The sequence below is a fragment of the Pipistrellus hanaki genome, assembly GCF_964339955.1.
Source record: "Pipistrellus hanaki genome assembly, chromosome: 6".
NCBI lineage: Eukaryota > Metazoa > Chordata > Mammalia > Chiroptera > Vespertilionidae > Pipistrellus > Pipistrellus hanaki.
In genome coordinates, this window is record NC_140508.1 from 21133286 (window position 1) to 21153027 (window position 19742).

The 19742-nt window shown below is 38.6% G+C and overlaps 1 protein-coding gene across 3 annotated transcripts in view; it reads left to right on the forward strand.

Annotated features, from left to right (window-relative positions):
- The window catches only part of KIF16B (kinesin family member 16B), a 252717-nt gene that overhangs the window by 211446 nt on the left and 21529 nt on the right, over positions 1-19742 (forward strand). For all 3 annotated transcript variants that reach the window (XM_084887625.1, XM_084887623.1, XM_084887624.1), the window contains one exon: positions 11720-11803. In XM_084887625.1, the coding sequence (XP_084743751.1) occupies positions 11720-11803 (84 nt within the window). The remainder of the gene's footprint in view (positions 1-11719; positions 11804-19742) is intronic.

The following is a 19742-nucleotide window of genomic DNA, read 5'->3' on the forward strand; positions in this document are numbered from 1 at the left end:
TTCCCAAAGCCGAGATTCACAAATGAGTCTATAAAATGCATATGCTAGTTATAAGCAACTACTTATTCTCTTATCTGACTCTATTGGCAATTCTTCATGTAGATCAACTTAAAAATTAGAGGCTTGTTGGTTGAATACTCAAAGTAAAGTTAATAACTGGGGTTTTTAGACTTCACAGGCACTGAAAAGGAGAAAGGCAGATTTCATTGGAAATCGCAGTAGCCCCAAAATTATTGATTATATTTTTCTAAGGACTTTTATTTTACTTCTTTACTTTTTATAACATGTTTTATTTACTCATTTGCAGAGCAAGCTTGACATTATGTTTCTCTCAGGCCCCAAAGAAACTATTTTAATCCTTATTTATTTCCTGTATTTTATTCTGTATAATCAAATTTCAAAATTATACAAAGTAGACCATAGGGCTATTATTAATTTTTTTTCCAGTGTTAGCTAGGCCTGTCATGTCTCCCACAAATATCCAATTTATTTTACCTCAGTCATCATTTTTAATTTTAATGTACAATTTTCCCATAAGAACTCAACTATCTTTACATCATTTTTCACCCTTGCTGCAAAAGATAATGGTGGTAGCAGGAAAAGGTATCATTTAAGGGTTTTCTCATGTATAGTGAAGTCCCATTTGTATCTGTCCTTTTTCTGTTCGACAACCTCTTGAAAGCTAATGTTTTATTATTATACCGGGTTCTAGTTTCCATCTACACATCTTTGCCTTGCTTCAAATAAGAACGCTATAAAGATTTCACAGGAAATAAGGTACATTCCTTAAAAGCAATATAGCTGAGATAATAAATAAAATATCTCCATGTTAACTAAAGTGCTACTTCTGACTCAGTATAGAGAGATTTTAGTCATTAGTACCTGAGTTACAGAATTTCAGAGCTGAAAGAAAACTTAAACATCTTAGTTCAAGCCCTTCATTTTAACTAGTGACCAAACTACGTAGAAACAGAGAGGTTGTACTCCTTGTTCAAGATTATACAACCATCTCTTTGCTGAGCTGAAAACTGAAATGTGACTTCCCCAATCCCAGGGTATTAAAATAAAAAGACATGGTCTGGCCGGTGTCGCTCAGTGGTTGAGTATAGACCCATGAACCAGGAGGTCATAGTTTGATTCCCAGTCAGGGCACATGCCTGGGTTATAGGCTCCGATCCCCAATGGAGGGCATGCAGGATGCAGCCGATAATTTTTAAAAAATATATATATTTTATTGATTTTTTACAGAGAGGAAGGGAGAGGGATAGAGAGTTAGAAACATAATTGAGATAGAAACATTAATTAGCTGCCTCCTGCACACCCCGCACTGGGAATGTGCCCACAACCAAGTTACATGCCCTGGACCTGGGACCCTTCAGTCCGTAGGCCAATGCTCTATCCACTGAGCCAAACCAGCCAGGGTTCTCTCATTATTGATGTTTCTAGATATTTCTTTCTCTCCCTTCCCTCTGAAATCAATAAAAATATATATTTTTAAATAAGTAAAACAAAATGAAAAGACATTGTATTAATTTTATTTTTTCATTAGATTTGTAGAAGAACTATCACTTTTGGATATTTCTATAAAAATGACACATCCTCATTTATAAAAATTACACGTAATTTCAGAAGAAAGCAACAGATTACCCAAAACCGTTCTCTAATACAAACAATGTTACCATTTAATGGACATTATTTTAAGTTCTTAAGTGAATAGGCACAGATAAATGGATAGATATATAGATTGATAAAAAATTATAATAAGAATAGAAATAATAAATCAGCTTTATAATATGATGTTCATTCTAGATACACCATTTTTCATTACAAAGATTTAATTTTACTTGAATGTAACTGGAGTGAAAGAAAATACAGTAAAACTAAAGAAATTGCTGAACTTCAAATTAAATGTTTCTTCACCACAATCTGTATTAAGATCTCTAAAATATATTGAAAAAGATTATTAAACATTAATGTTAGTAGCTAGTTTTCATTTCACAAATTATCAATTGTATTTTAATAAATGCCCATTTGACTCTCCTAACAGAGATAACATTAGCACACTTTACTTACTCCCATCTCCCAAATTTTTAAAATTATATTATTATTTTGATATTGTCAAGATAGATAACATTCACATTCTTTTAGACATAAATTAGACATAATTCCATCTTAGTTGTGGGTTTAAATAGAGGCAGTTTTTACGTTATTGTGGTTTCTTCTTCTCCTTGAGATCTTTATAATGTGCTGTCTCTTGGTTGGTTTTGGTCCTCCAGGGTGTTTTTGAAAAAAGTACCTTGATGATTTTACCTGCTTGAGAATGTCTGTCTGTGGCCTGCATACTTGAAAGACACTTTGGCTAGATATAAATGTCTTTTAGTGTCATATTTTATTTCCCTAAGCACATTTCATTTTGCATTGTTATTTTCTCTACACTACATACTGCATGTAATCTGTGTTATTGTGTTCATTCTACTTGTGTTCCAATACAGTTTTTGTTTCTTCATGGTGTTTTTAGCAAGTTGAGGGGAGTAGCAGAGCAGGGATGGAGAATGTAGTGATGGCTAACTAATTTTTCTTTTTTCAATCAATGTTGTTTGTTTTAGAATAGTTTCAGATTGTATTTTTGTTTTTCAATGACTTGTGATTTATGCTGGAAGGTGGACATGATGTATTATTGGGTGAAAGGAATTGAGGTATTCTAACTACTAGAATATGGATGTGTGTGCCGTTTGCTGTAGATACGGGTGTTTGAGGCTAACATTTCCTCTAGTGCCCTTGTTTTGGTTTCCCCTGTTGTTTTTGGGTTTTCCTAGAGCTGCTTTTTACATTTTAATTATAGTTTACATTCAGTATTACTTTGTATTAATTTCAGGTGTACAGCATAGTGGTTACACAATCATATACTTTACAAAGTGTTCCCCCACCTCCCAATATTTCCAGTATCCACTTGACATCATACATAGTTATTGCAAAGTTATTGACTATATTTCTTATGCTGTACTTTACATCCCCGTGATGACTTTGTAACTTCCAATTTGTACTTAATCCCTTCACCTTTTGCACCTAGCCCACCACCCCCTTCCCTTCTGGCGACCATCTGTCTGTTCTCTATGTCTATGAGTCTGTTTCCTAAAGATTTCTTCAACAGAATCCGAGGCTTGCTGTCCTTTTAGCTGTAGCCCCTGTTGTTTTACAGGAGCCCTGGTGATATGGAGGGGAGGTGTGCGGGCAGAGAGGTGCCCCATAGGCCTGTGATAATATCCCAGTCTTTAGTGGGCATTGAACTTCCCCTGGCTGTTAGGCTTTGATAAACAAAGGTGGTTAGATTTTGGTTAAAAGAGTTTCCCTTAAGAGCAGGCATTGTTAAGAAAAACAGAGAACTCTGAGTGTATTTCCAAATGGTTATTTTCTTCTCCTGCCAGACCCGAGGGGATTTTCCTCCCATCTTCACAATCATTTTACCTCTTAGAGCACATGTGTCAAACACAAGGCCCGCGGGCCAAATCCAGCCCGCCAGGCCTTGCAATGTGGCCCGCACCGCGCTGTCATCACTGCACTCTGCTGTCAGTTTATGACATTGTCAGTTTATGACTGTTCAGTAAACCATTCGGCCCACGATTTAGGCTGGATTTTAGATTTTGGCCCCTTCTCTGATTGAGTTCGACACCCCTATCTTAGAGGTAAAACTCATGAAAGTGTGGAGAACACCCCAACTCCCTCCAGCTCGGACCTCTCATACTACTCTGCATTGAGCCTCCAGCAATTCACAATTACAGTTTAGTCTTCCTACCAATACTGGTTCCAACTTGGGCTTCTAGGCCTCTGAGCTGTGATTCTCTGTCTCTGCGCTTCTGCCTCTCTGATTTTGGGGACAATTCTCTGATGGAGCTAGGAAGAGTTGTTGATTTTTAGTTTGTTCAGCGCTGTTGCTGCTGCTGCTGCTGCTGCTGCTGCTGCTGCTTCTTCTTCTTCTTCTTCTACTTCTTCTTCTTCTTCTTCTCCTCCTCCTCCTCCTCCTCCTCCTCCTTCTTTTTGTTATGACAGGATTGATGGCTTCTAAGCTTCTTACATATCTTATCAGAAACCAGAAGTTCTCTTTGAATAGTTATAAATTTACCAAAAAAAATGTGACATTCACTCAGTGAGTTTTCTTATACCCCATATGCAGTTTCCCCTATTATTAACAACTTACGTTAGTGTAGTACATTTGTCACAATGATTGCAACATTACTGGGAACCGATATTGATAACATTATTATTAACTTTGCCAGAGGGCTAGGAGGTTGGTAGGCTAGGTTCAAAAGGTGAAGGAATTAAATATATTTTTAACTGTATTATTAACTATGCTTTTTAGGATCCCTCCCAGGACACCACATTACATTTAGTCATATGTCTCCTTAGGCTCCTCTTGCCTGGGACAATTTCTCTTGCTTTCCTTTTTTTTGATGACTTTGACAGTTTTGAGAAGTACTGGTCCGGTGTTTTATGGAATGTCCCTGATTGGGACTTGTCTGTTGTTTTCCTCAGGGCTAGATTAGAGTTATAATCTAATCTAAAAACCAGAGAGGTAAATAAAGTGCCATTCTCATCACATCACATCACATAAATGATACACGTGCTGTCATATCAGTACAACTTATCACTGTCTACACTGACCTTGATCACCTGGCACAGCTTTCTCTCCTGGAAATGTACTCGGTTTCCCCCCTTTCTATACTGTGTTCTTTGGAGGAAGTCACTGTGCACAGCACACATTTTAGTAATTGGGGAGATATGTTCTACTTCCTTGAGGGTGAAGTGTCATAAATATTTTGCAATTTTTCTACATGGGAGACTTGCCTGTTTTTCCCCACTTCTTTCTTTATTTAATTGTTCATCCAATCATTATGTCATTATGTTTTGGGTTATAAGCCATTATTATTATTATTATTATTTATTTATTTATTTTTTAACTGTTACAGTTTGGCCATTAGGAACTCTTTCGGTTGTCATGTGTTTCCCTTCTAACACTCCCAAGTGCTTTAGGTTTGAGCCCCTCTTATTGCTGGCACCACAGATGCTTCAGCTTATTTTAGAGTCAGCCATTTGTCTAAGCGCTCACTCAATTTCCCTTTTCCCCCTGGTGCTCTCTTCCAACTTTTTTTCTCTTGGCTCCTTTTTAGAGATTTTTTTTTTTTTTTTTTTTTTGGTTCCTATAAGACTCTGCATAATTTCTTGTCTGAATTGATTCTGGCTGTCTTTGACCAGTCCTTGTGATATATATTCTTTTTCTGCCTTTTACTTATGTTTCATTTAACTCTCCTCACCCTACTCTTGTTACTCAAGTTCTAGCTTTGGTCGCTTCTAATTATTTTTCATCTTTAAGTGAATTGGACTAATTGTTGGGAGAAAACACCAGTGTATCATGGGGCCAAGGAAAGGATAGGTACTGGGGTGGAGAAAGTTTGCAAGCTGCTACTTGCCTCAACTTTTGCCAGAATTTTTCTGAAATGTTTTCCACCCATTTTCTTTTTCTTCATTTTAAGACACATTCTCTGTTATTTTCTGGTGGTTGGAGGGGCTGTAGGACCGACCACTGGCTATGGCCATAAAGGCAAATACTCCCTTTGGCCTCTTCTCCCTCTGAACTTCTCTGGGTTCTTTCTCCTATGCCCCCCTCCCTCCTTCCTTTCTCTTGGCTCCAGTGTCCCCTGAATTGTCCTTATCTCCAGATTCAGTCTCTTTAATTACTACTTAGTGGAAGGTCTGAGAGTTTGCCTGCTGAATGTGGTGAACAGCTCACAGTGCTATGGTCTAGAGGTGAGGAGGGTGAGGCTCTCAGAAGCCCTCCATCTCATCCCTCTCTTAGGTGCTTCTCCTGGGCACCGCCTGGCAGTTTCCCGGTTGGGAGACAGCATTTCCTTTGCTTTTCATCTCTTCTGTTGTTTTGGTGCCTTTGAAGGCGATGAAGGGAGCAAAGAAAGCTCCACCATCTTTAACCAGAGCTGTTCCATCAAGCTTTTATGATTTGGAGAAATATTATTTTGTTGCAATCACACTTTTCAATAAGGGACTTTCTCCACAAAAGTTGGGAAATATGGCACTTGCTCCTTATGAAAATGAAATGTCATTGAAAGAAAGAAAATTATTTTTCTCTCATTACTGAATCCAAGTATCTTGATAACTTTTATGTGAATCAGAAATATTTACCCGAGTCCCTTTAGAATTTACTTATTGTGAGGAATATAGAACTTCAGGAACATTAATTTTTAGAAATGTAGGACACTGTATTTTCTTTGTCAGAGGTTACAAAAGAAATCAAAGAGGAGTCTATTCTCTACCCACAGATTTCGATTTACTGTCCTGACAATACTTATGGAAATCCAATCTCCGCCATCTGCTAGATTAAAAAAATGAGGCCACAAAAGTGAAAATTTGTTAATAGAAAGAACTTGAGAACAAGTGAAAATAACCAAGTAATATGCTTGATTTTCAAATTTCTGTTTAACTCGAGAGAAAGCAACCAAACAAATAAACAAAAGATGCTGATGTAAGTAGGGCCTGCGTGGAGAAGTGAGGGACAGTTCTGAATCACCCTCTCTGTGCGCCTCTTGTATTCTTAATTGGTTGGAAATAGTGCTTTTCAGACTGGAACACTTGAAGCAAAATGGAAAAGGGCTGTTTTTTGTTTTTTGTTTTTTTTAGTTTTTTGGTTTTTTACTCTCCAGGCACATTATTTGTCCTGATCAGTAGTTCTTCCAACCTTGGTAAATTGTTCGTTTATTTAAAATAGTTTGACAGTTTAAATTATTCACAATCCAGAAATGAAACTTACAGAGGATTACTTTGCTGTCTGTTTTAAAATAAACGAAGCAGTTGCTTTGCACTTGTAGAGAGAAAAAGTTCAGGCCTCTTCGTCAGGTTTTCAAACTCTCCTGAGAATCTTTTTAATATTACTATTTCAAGAATGGAGCACTGGGTTCTTCCTCCTACACCCCCCTCCCTCCTTCCTTTTGTTACTATTTCAAGAATGGTCCTCTTTTCTCTATCCTAGGTAAAGACCATGGTAATCTTTTCTTTCTGGAAGATGGGCTGATTCCGATAGCCTAGTGTGACTACACATTCTATGGCAATAACTGTTAGACCCTAAATGGCTTCCTGCGCATTCCCAGCTCCCCAACTATTTCAATGTCATATGTATCTTTAATGTAAGGTGTTTTAATTTTTATTATTTTTGAGTGCTTTCTAAGAAATATTCTTTTGAGCAAATATTGGCTTATTTATAAACCAACTGATGACCTATCAAGTAATAATATTTATACCTGTCAGGTAAAGCAGGTAAAAATGTACCTTTGTCATAGTAGCTGCTTAAAAATGACAAAGTTTTATACAGGGTTTAACCAGATGAAATTGCTGATATTCAACCATTTTTAACTTACAGCAGTGTGCGTCTCTATCGTAAATAACATAGAACTTCTCTCATTTTTTTCCTCCCTCCCTCCAACCCTTCCATTACATGGAAGGAAATCCACCATTCTTTTTCAGTTTTATTATGAGAGGGATAAGGTGATAGGAATAATTACTCTTAAATGTCCCAAGATGGACTTCCGGAAGCCTGCATCCAGACCCATCTCCTTTTCTGTCATTCCCACTGCTATTGCTGACCCTGCCACTTTGTTGGGTTCGGGTCCTCGGGGAAGTTCCATTGATAGCTCTTGGAACTGTTGAGCACTGCTGAGCAGCAATGCATCATTTTTTGTTTGTTTCATACACCTAAGGAGGTGTTACTTTCTTTTATCTGAATCCGAGATCCTAAGGGCTTCCATTAGAAAGGGCCCTTCCTTGTACTGTATACACCTTTTACAGTGTTACTACAAAAACCCTAAAGTTCTGATTCCTCGTCTGGAGTCTGCCATCCTATCCATGACTTTGAACCTTTCTAAGTCACTTTACTCTGCACCTGTGTTCACCTTTAAAGTTATATGGTGGAATAGTGGAGTCCTGTGATCATGTACCTAAAAGTTATCTAAAGTTGCCAATTTCTTCCTAAAATCTGAACAACAATATTACACATAATTTATAAGTAGTTATTTCATGGGGGAGGAGGATATTAATAGCATAAAATATTAGCCTCCATCTCAGAATAGACCGCTGACTACGAGGATATTTAAATGCTTGGTCCTCACCCATTTTAGCTTCCCGAAGTCCTGTTAGTGCACCATCTCTGATTGAGCATGCGAGTGACTACACATTTCCCCCTCACCAGCCACATAGGAAAATGACAAAACAACCAACTGTGAAAGCACGCTTGCCAAGCTTTCAGCATCACTGCATTGGAGGGCGGGAGGCAGAGGGAAAATTTGTACAAGATGAAATTGAGCCTGGATGAAGCCCAAAGACTAGCTCTGGTGTACCTGTCTTCTCTAAGCTGCAACATACAGGGAGAGTGTTTGTGCCAGTGAGACCAGGGTTCCAGAAAACTCTGCTCCTTGAAGCCATATCACCAGTCCATGGATGAGAAGAGGGTGTGAGAAAAGGTGGCATACTGCTTTCTTTTCTTACCAGATCTCTAACAAATAATACTGGTAGCTAAGGCTCATTTGGCATTGCTTCACTAAATCTAAATAGAAACCCGGTGAAGTTTAGTATTATTGTCTGCATTTTTCTTCAACAGAAAATAAATACTCAGGCTCAGAGAAACAGAGGTAGTTAGCTAGTTAGCAGTCAAGCCAAGATTCAAACTGGATCTGTTTTACCTCAGGATCCGTAATCTTTCATGTTACCTCCGACTGGTTTTAAAGTTGACTGTCAGGAGCAAAATTGCAGTGTTGGTGAGAAAAGAGTAGGAGGCACTATATACCACATCACCCAAGGTTTCTCTCCTTTGGTAGAAAGATCTCTAGAGTAAGAAAGAAACAAACACCTTCCTGACTTCAGGTAACATTAAAAGGGGACTAAAAAGTAATCAAAGATGCTTTGAAGAGAGTGAAAGGGAGAATTACTATTAATAAGAAAAAGACAGATTGCTGAATAAAAAAATGGGCCAAGAGTTGAACAGATATTTCCCTAAAATGGCCAACCAGTTGGTCAATGAGCATGTGAAAAGATGCTCAACATCTTTAGTCCTTAGAGCAAAGCAAATTGGAACCAGCATAGAAATCACCTCATCCCCCGAGAAGTGCTAAGAGAAAAAGACCACAGTGCCAAGTGTAGGGGAGGAACTGGAGCAACTGGGTCTCTCAGTCACTGATGGTGGGAAGTCCCTTAGTAAAACCACTTTGGAAAACCATTTGATAATTTCAGATACAACCAAACGTGCATACCATGTGACCCTGCACTTTTACTCCTAAGAGCATATGCTCATTAGAAGACTCAAATGAAATTGTTTATAGTAGCACAATTCCTAGTAGCTAAAACCTGGAAACTGACCAAAAACCCAATAACAAGAGACTGAACAGACAAATGGTAGAATGCTCACAAGATGGAATACTATACAACCACTGAATGAACAAACCATGGCTACCAGTCACAACATGGATGGATCTCACACACATGAGGTAGAGCGATGTACGCAGTTCATGCTGCATGGTACTGATGCCAGAAAAATTAATGGGCTGATTTCACAGACAAGAGTTTGGAATGAGGTGGATGTTCTTGGAGTGCTGCTGAAATAAGCATTTTCAGAAGCACCCATAGGAGGATGGGATGAGGGACATTTTTTTATTGGTGTGGAGTTACATTTATCAGCTTCCAAAGACCCCTGCACCACAAGCCAGTCCTGGAAAAGGTGCAGCTGGGAGTTCAGCAGAGCCAGAAACAGGGCCAGTGCCCAGACCTTCCTTTCCATGTTACGCCAGGTGTGGTTCAGCATCCGGGCCCTGGGACTTGCGGGCACAAGAGAGAGCATCCCCCAGCCACAGGAGTCCCAGGAGGGAGACTTCCATTGTTTGGAAGTTTAAATATTCAGGTTTGGAAAACATGCAGTATCCATGCCCATCTTGGCCACTGACTTGCTTTCAGCTTTCTGGTGTGACTGACAGGAAGGCACCTTCCCAGTTCACTTAAATCTTTACTAGGCATGTGTTTTTCTGGTCTTCCCTTTCCTCCTTTCCTGTTAAATAGCAACTAGGTTCATTTGATGGCATCATATACATGAAATTCAAAAATAGGTAAATCTAAACCAAGCTGTTAGAAATCAGTGAACCTTTGTAGAAGATGGGAGGGAACTATTGGAAGGGGGCATATAAGGGTTTCTGGGGTGCTAGGTATGTTTTTTCTCCATCAGTGTATTGAGATGTTGAAAATTCACCAAGTTATTCATGTAGGATATGTGCATTTTGCTATATGTATATTCTACTTTAATACTAAATTTTTGAAGTACTGTATGTATAAATGCTAGTTCTTAAATTTTAACTCCTGCTGTGGCAATATACATTTAAACCAACTAGGGGATTTGCATATGTATAAAATAGGAATTTTATGGCATATTTTGGATCCATATTGTGGGAGAAAGGTTGTTAATTTTTTTTTTTTTATTAATAATGCTCCATTGGACTCTCAATTTATCTGAACCTCATATCTGAAAGAAAGAAATGGTGAATTCCATGAGCACCAACAGTTATGTTGCTTAGCCTTCATTCAACCAAAGCAACACTTACTAGACAGATTTTTACCAGATTATAGATTTTTTCTTGTCTCAGAATCTAAAATAAAACTTATCTTTTTATTATGATTTTTATGCCACCAAGAAAAGTATAAGGAAAATAACCATGAAATTATAAGACTTAACTAAAACAAATCCTGAACTTTATTCTTTAGGAAGCAAGGCTAAAAGATTCAAAGAGAAGTCCTCTTTTCACAGGGGAAGTCTTAATTTGCAGTAGTAGTTGAAAAAAAGACAGCATGGAATGTTTAAGAACCCTTAGCAATGGTCCGAGAACTATTGCACAAAATGTTCAGGTAGTGTGCAAGCTGAGTTTCCCAGTTCTCATCGCAACACAAAAATAATTGAATTCTAATATAATAAGGGGAGGAAAAAGAACAAACATAGGACAACAACAACAACAACAACAAAAAGGAGATGAAAAACCTGATGAACCATAATAGCTGTTCATTGTAGTAGAGTCGGCGATATGGGAGGGGAGTGGACTGACTGTTCTCGGGGAAAGGGGGAGTGGTGGAGGGGGGAAGAGACTGAACATAAACTGTGAACCTATGGATGAGGACAATGGGGGATGGGGAGGGGTCGGAGGATGGGGTGGGAACCTGGTGGAGGGGGGAAGAAATGAGGAACCTTTGTAATAATATGAACAATAAAGATTGATTAAAAAAAAAAAAAGAAACCTATGTAATCTTATTAACCAATGTCACCCCAATAAATTTAATAAATTTTAAATTAAAATAAAAAAAATTAAATTAAAATTAAAAAAAAGAACAAACATACGTTTTTAAGATAAAAATTGTAAAACACCATCTGGCATAGAGACTATCTAATGTCTGAGACAAAACATGGAGACTTGTGTCTGCCCTTCCTTTGAGTTGCCCTGGTCCTGCCTTCTCATCTGACCTCTGTGGAAGCTTGCCTGATGTGTTTAGGCCACACAGGTGATTAGTGGCAAAACAAGGCAGGGCCTCCCATCTTTTTACCCCATCATAGACATTCCAAGTGATAAATTAATAATGACCTAGAGGTCACAAGTGTGATATTAATGCTTCTCTTGTAAAATATGTATTTCAGCTTGCTACCCTTGAATTCCCTCCAAAGAAACTATTTGGAAACAAGGATGAACGTGTGATTGCTGAGAGGCGGAGTCACTTAGAGGTAACAGAATGAAGCTTTTCCTTCTCTGTGTAAAAAATGTTCGCTCTGATTGACCAGCGAGCATTATACTTGTTAAACCCAATTACCTTGTTCATGAGTGTGAAGGTGCTGCTTCATTGACACAGAAGATGGCAGCAGCAGATTATAAACTAATAATGTCAGTTAATTTAAAACATAAGCCCTTGTCCCCCTATGGTAGCAGAACATTTTTTCTGGTTTTTAAGGAGATACTTTTATTTCAAGGGTTAGAAGTAGGTTGTGGGTGAGAACTAAATATTCAGTATAGACAGATGGTATGTAATACAAGATGAGGGTATGAAGTTTGCTGTAAAAAAACATCAACACACAACCCTGGAATTAATTAACTGAAAATAGTGATGCATCATTACTTTTTTAAGATAGTTGGAAGCAAAAAGACACATACCTATTTTAGTCATGGTTAGGTTTTGTTTGATTTATTTTAACTTAGTCTTTTGAGCCAGCTACATGTAGAACTTCGGTTCAAGACAACTTGTTTTCTGATGGTCTCACAGCCAATACCCACACTAGGCGGCTTCATATACTATGTATTTCTTTTCAAGGTAGAGTTGCTTACTTGCTTGGGACTGGATGCTAATGCACTGAGTGTGTGCTGAAGCATGGTCACAGGCAGTCCTAGGTCATTGGCTACTCTCTTGTCAGTGTGAGCCATTGAGACAAGACAGTATAAAGTTCAAATAGCTCAGTACAATGAGTCTGCAAGCTTTCAGGGGGTGTCTTAAAGTCCTCTTTGCTACTTCCTTAAGAGGAATAATGATAAGACCTATTGCAAATTAACTCAAATATGAGAAGGCCGAAGAGAGTCCTTTCTGAATTGTAAAGTGCCACATAAAAGTTAGGTATTATTCTCATTCCCAGAGACAGAGACAGCCAGTTTGAAATCTTTGCCCAAGGGATGTACCTAATGCCAGTGAGCCAAGGACTGGGGAAGCTTCCATAGACTGGAGATTCCAGTGAGAGCAAATCGGGCAAGTGGGGAACATGGAGACATTGAGGACTAGGAGATTGCAGTCCATAAAGGTCATTTTAGAGTTTTGAGATCCTCTATCCTGAGCTGCTCTGAGAAAGGGTGAGTTTGAGGGTGTGGCCATGCTCACTGCAGGCATTTGAGTTAAGCCATAGAGTTACAGGTTTGAAGGGTCAGGAACTACTGAGACTGAGCTCTGGGTGGGGCATTGCAGGATTCTAAAGTCATCCCATGAGATGGCCTAACCCTATTATCCAACTGAAGAATTTGCCTGCCAGGGAACGATGATCATGGTGAGCCTGCTTGATCAAGTTCTCTTCAAGGTTTACTGGATCATCCAAGAAATTTAAAATTTAGTAGACCTAGTGATGATTTTCCCTACCCAGCCCTTCCCTGCCTTAGTGATCTAGACTTGTTTTTAGTGAAAATAAGAAGAATGATGGCATATAAAACAAGTGTATAATCAGCAGCAAAAAAGACTATCATTCCTAGCTACTCGGGGCTCCATGAAATTCACATGGTACACGGCTGTGCCACAATAGCTTGGGCAATTTTTGTGCTGCACATCTGTGAGCAAAGCTTGCAGGGACTTTTCTCTTTCCATTCCACCTCCTGGAGCAGAGCAAAGTTCAGGGCCATCTTTTGTTCCTGATACCTCCTTTGTTCTCCCAGTATCTCCTACTTAAACACTAAGCCATCAGCAGTTGATGGACAGAGTTCTAAGTTAATGTCTCTACCAGCACAGATCCCTCTGTAACCTGTGACTATTATTTACCTGTGCTATTAGCCTTTATAGAATGGATCTCACACCTCATAGGAATAGACACATTTTAAATTAAATGTACAGGTCACTGGCACATCCTGCCGTCAGAGGACTTTAACAACCACACTCCCCAGGTGTAACAGCCCTTCTTGTAACTCAGACAGCAGCCCAGAAAACAGAGGTTAGCAGATGAGAATGTGGAGGTAACAGGAAAAGAATACATCAGATATTGCCTCTTGAGTTATTTTGAGCAGAAAGGTGTTTTTTACCTTTTTTGATGACAGATACCATTACTATTAATTAGTTGGGATCTTAAGAAACTATCAGTGTATGTCAAAATGGCAGAATGGTGGCAATTTCATATGCTCCCACTTAATACTGCTACCATCTCACATTTACTAATTGGTCACTAAGTGCCAGGCATGAGCAAAACGTGTCATGTAACATGTCATTAGCTCTTCCCAACTAGTTCGTGAGGTGAGTTCTATTATCTCCATTTTACAGATGAGGAAATTAAGTCTTGGGGAGGGTAAAGAAGGTCGTATAGGTTGTAAGCGGCAGAGCCTCAGGTCATTCAGGGTGTCTTGCAGAGCAAGCCCCATCTCTTACTCATCAGCACACTCTAAGTGTGAAATGGAGTTGGGTTTTCCTGCAAAGAAATGCTCCTTTTGAAAAAACATCCTCTTCCAGCATTATCACCATTCACTGTTACCCAGGAACCATTGCCTGACTATTTAATCTTAAGTACCTTTCATTCATTCAGCAATCATTGAGCACATCTTCTGGGCAAAGCAGCATCTAGAACTGAAGAAACTGGAGCAGCATTGCATCCTGCCTCCTACCTTTTAACTGGTTGTGGCTGAAGGGATGGCCTTTCATTGCAATCATATCATTTTTGTTTAAAGAAACATCTTTATTATCATTGTTGATTTTTAAATATTCACTTCATGGCTCATTTGAGGTTCTGAATCTCAATTGCTTATGGCTTTGTTTATTTTTAAAGCGTATCTTTATGCTTGGTGTCACATTATTTCTATGCAAATTTATTTCCTATCTAAATTACTAAACCTAAAACATTTCTAGGAAGTTTTCTTGAAAGTAATAGAACACACTGCAACCCTAGGCCACTTTTTTTTTTTTTTCCATTTTCTTAAAAGTTTTTTTTATTAATTTTTTTTTTAAAGAAAGAAGGATAGAGAGATGAAAACATCCACAAGAGAGAAACATTGATTGGCTGCCTCCTGCAGGCCCCTGCTTGTGATTGAGCCCCAAACTGGCATGTGCCAGGAATTGAACCAGGGACCTCTTGGTTCATGGGTTGACATTCAACCATTGAACCACACTGGCTGGGCTTCTTTTCCATTTTCATCTCATGAGCTAAAGCATTGTTAAAAATGTAAAAAGTGAAGTGATAGCCAAGAGTGTGGGCCTCAGAGCTGAGTCAAATGCCTCATCTAACAAATGCAGGTGTTAGTAGAGGGTGTTAGTGTTGACATATCTCTACCAAAACCTCCACCCCACCCCCACCCCCATCCCACTGCCAGGGGTCATTTTTCTGGCTTGGGTACCTATAACATGTATAGTCTAGCTTTTCTGATTAACAAGTGTTTCATTATACTTTAATTTTATATTACTTTCAAACCTTAAATTTCCAACAATAGAATCATTTGATTTAGCCATTTTATAGGTTGAGCTCTTTCAGTTTCAAAGTTAATTTCAGGAAGTAAAAACCTTTGCATTTTTCATTCATTTGGCTGTATGAAAGATATTTAGCAATTCTACGCTTAATTTAACATCATATCTACTCTCTGCTGATATTACAAAATGGATAATGGTAGAAGCGTTACCGAACAGGCAGAGCTTTAAGAAATACTTCACAGAAAGAAACCAACATTTACTTTCTCATTTATGCGCCACCCCACCCCCCAGTATCTGGTTATTTATATTAGCAGGGATCAGTCCATAATCATCCAGTGTCAGTAGCAAAACACTTGCTAAAGAAGTCATGTGACTGTAGGTAAGTTAGAGAAAACTGATCTGTAATTTGGGGGCTATCCCATCTCAGTGCTTCATGAAGTCAGAGGGGCTGCAAATGCTATGATCCCCGGGCTAACATTGGGTAGGAGACAGGAAACTCTGTGTGGGACTGGACCAATGCAGAAGGTTCTGGAGTGAGAGAGACCTGAGTGTGAACTCAGCTCTATGATACAACAGTGTATGTGTCACTTTAGCAAGTTGCTTTCCTCCCTAAAGTTCAGCTCTTTACTTATTAAATGGCAGAAATAATACCTAATGTGTAGAATTGTTGGAATTACATGAGAAAGCATACATACTATACCAGAGTATACTTTTAAAATTAAAAAGTCAAAGTCCTAATTAATGCAGTAAGACAAGAAGAAGAAATAAAAGGTATACTGACCCATAAGGAAGAATTAAAACTGACTTGTTTGCAGGTTAATGACTGTCTATATAGAAAATTTTAAATAATTGACAAAAAAAAAACAAAAACACAAAAAACTTCCTAGAACTCAAGATCACAGGGCACAAAGTTATAATCACTTTCTTATATGCCAATAATGAACAAGAGGAATTTAAAATGAAAAAAAACACCACTATATAAATCTAATATTAGCACCCTCAAAAATAAGTAAAAATCTAACAAAATATGTCTAAGCTCTATATAAGGCAAACTATAAACCTATTGAAAAAAAAAGAACTAAGTAAATTAAGAGATATTGCATGTTTATCGATAGGAAGACTCAATATTGTCAAGAAGGCAGCTCTTCACAACTTGATCTATAGATTCATTACAATCACAATCACAATCCCAACAGATTATTTTATGAATATGGACAAACTAAAGTTTATAGAGAAAGTCAAAAGACCCAGAATAGCCAATAGAGTATTGAAGGAGAAGAACAAAGTTGGACTGGCACTACCCAATTTTAAGAAAATTGTAAAGCTGCAGTAATCTAGACTGTGTTAATGTCCAACAAACAGACAAATCAATGGACCAAAATAGGGAGCCCACCAATAGACCCACATAAATATAGTCATCTGATCTTTGACAGAGGAGCAAAGATAATCTTTTCAATAAGTGGTGCCAGAAAAATAAAAGGATCTAGACATAGACCTTACTCACTTCATAAAAAAAAAGAAACTCAAAATGAATCATAGACCTAATTGCATAGAACTAAATGTAAACACAAAACTATAAAACTAGAAGATAACACTGGAGAAAACCTAGATGACCTTGGGTATGGCGATGACTTTTTAGATACAATTTTAAAGGTATGACCCATGAAAGAGATAATTGATAAGCTTGACGAGTAAAATTGAAAATTTCTGCTCTACAAAAGACAATGAGAAGAGAATGAGAAGACCAACCACAATCTGGGGAAACAATATTTGTAGAATGTGCAATGAACTCTATAACCTCAAAAATAAGAAAATTTTTTAAAAAAATTAAAAATGGGCAAAAGACCCGAACTGACACATCACCAAAGAAGATACACAGATGACAGATAAGCATATAAAAGGATACTCAACCTCATATGTCATTAGGGAACTGCAATTTAAGACAACAGTGATATACCTTTCCACACCTATTAGAATGGCCAAATCCAAAATTCTAAGTTCATCGAATGCTGGTGAGGATGTATAACAACAGGAACTCTCATCCATCGCTGGTGGAAATTGAAAGTAATTTGGAAGACAATTTGGAAGTTTTTATAAAGCTAAATATGCTTTTATCAAACCTTGATATTTTCCCAAGTGAGTTGAAAACATATCCACACAAAAACCTACACATGTGAACTATATACTTTGGGTAATAATGATCAGTGTCAGTTCATTGATTATAACAAATGATTATAACTCTGGTGTGGAGTGTCAATGAAGGTAGGGCTTGTATGTGGAAGAATCCCTGTACTTTCCTCTCAATTTTTTTGTGAGTCTGTAACTTCTCTTAAAATGTATAAGTATTCCCAGCTGCCATGGCTTAGTGGTTCAGTGTCACTAGGAACCAGGAGGTCACAGTTTGATTCCTGGCCAGGGCACATGTCTCGGTTGCGGGCTGGATCCCCAATGTGGGGTGTGCAGGAGACAGCCAATCAGTGATTCCCTCACATCATTGATGTTTCTATCTTTCACTCCCTCTCCCTTCCTCCTGAAATCAATAAAAATATAATTTAAAAAAAATTAAAGTAATATAAATATAATTTAAAAGTATGCCATCATGCAATCATCATCTATAATAATAAAAGGGTAATATGCTAATTAGGCTAAGGTCATTCTGGAAGAAGCCAGGGCTAGAGCGAAGCTGCCCAGGTCCCAGGTGCCTGCCAGTGACCTGAAGGAAGCCCAGGTCCCAGGTTCCAGAGGAAAGCCAGTGCCGGCAGCCAGGGGGAAGGAAGGCCTACTCTTGCACAAATTTTGGTGCATCGGGTCTCTAGTGCATTTATAATCTCCTTCCTTTCTTCTTTGTCTCTCTTCATTCCACGTTCACATATGTCCCCACTACATTCTCTTATGTTATCTTTTTATTACTTTGCTAAACAGAAGGAGGGAAGAAGAATGGATGGATGGATTGGTGGGTGAAAGGATTTGACACTACCACCCATTTTTTCTTGGGAGCATGACTTTACTATTAAAAGGAAGGTAATCACCCTCTAAACAGAGTTTAGTTTTTATGCATATTTTCTCCACCCAGGCTGATATTTGTTTTAAAATAATCGTGTGTGTGTGTGTGTGTGTGTGTGTGTGTGTGTGTGTGAATGAAACAAGACTAGCCACATGCTGATTAAATATTAAAGCTGGCTGATGTGGGCAGGTACATGGGGTTTATTACAATATTTATTCTATTTACTGGTGGCCCAGTGCATGAAATTCATGCATGTGGGGGGGGGGGGGTCATTCCTCAGACCAGCCTGCACCCTCTCCAATCCTGGACCCCTTGAAGGATGTCCTGTTGCTGGTTTACAGGGATAGGGCCTAAACCGGCAGTTGGACATCCCTCTCACAATCCAGGACTGCTGTCTCCTAACCACTCACCTACCTGCCTGCCTGCCTGATTGTCCCTAATCACTCTGCCAGCCTTTAAAGCAGTGGTTCTCAACCTTTGTAATGCTGTGACCCTTTAACACAGTTCCTCATGTTGTGGTGACGCCCAAACATAAAATTATTTTCATTGCTATTTCATGACTGTAATTTTGCTACTGTTATGAATTGTAATGTAAATATCTGTGTTTTCTGATGGTTTTAGACTCTATAGCAGCGGTTCTCAACCTGTGGGTCTGGACCCCCAGGTTAAGAACCACTAGCAGAGTTGCAGCATTACAAAGGTTGAGAACCACTGTTCTAGTCCAAGACCAATGGCCTGAGAACCAGGAGAACTGATAGTGTAAGTTTCAGTCTGAAAACCATCAGTCTTCACACCCAAGAAGAACCAGTAATTCCATTCAAGTCCCAAGGCAGGAAAGGAATGATATCCCAGCTCAACACATTCAGGAAGGAGGCAGACCCTTTTACTGCTGGCCTTCAACTGATTGGCTGAGGGCCACCCACATTTGGGAGGGCAATCTCATTTACTCAGTCTATTGACTGAAATGTTAATCTCACCCAAAAATACTCTCATAGGCACCCCAGTGTCCCAGTCAGGTTGACACACAAAAATAACCACAACGAAGTCATTTCGATTCACCCCAGATACAGTGGCAGTGGTAATTTTTCCATTTGTTGGGCTTTTGGTATTGTAATATCCAACCCAATTCAGTCCAAACTCGTGCTGTCCTGGCACTAACACTGTGACATGTCTTCTCCCTAGCTTCCATATTCACTTACAGCATGTTTGGGGCTTGACAAATACATAACAAATGTTCTCAAATCCTTTCCTATCTATGGAAATAGCATCAGCTGAAGGTAACATAGTGCAGCTCAAGATGGGAGACTTCAAAGCTGTGCATGCTCTGATTATGGATGGTAGAGAACATTTTTTATTTCCTTGGTTACTTTTAACAGCTACCGTATTTTTCGGACCATAAGACGCACTTTTTTCCCCCCAGAAGTGGGGGGAAAAAGTCCCTGCGTCTTATGGTCCAAATATAGCCTACACATATACTGTAAAAAAAAAGTTTTTTTACTTGCCCGGCTCTGTGTGGTCTCTGTGTGCT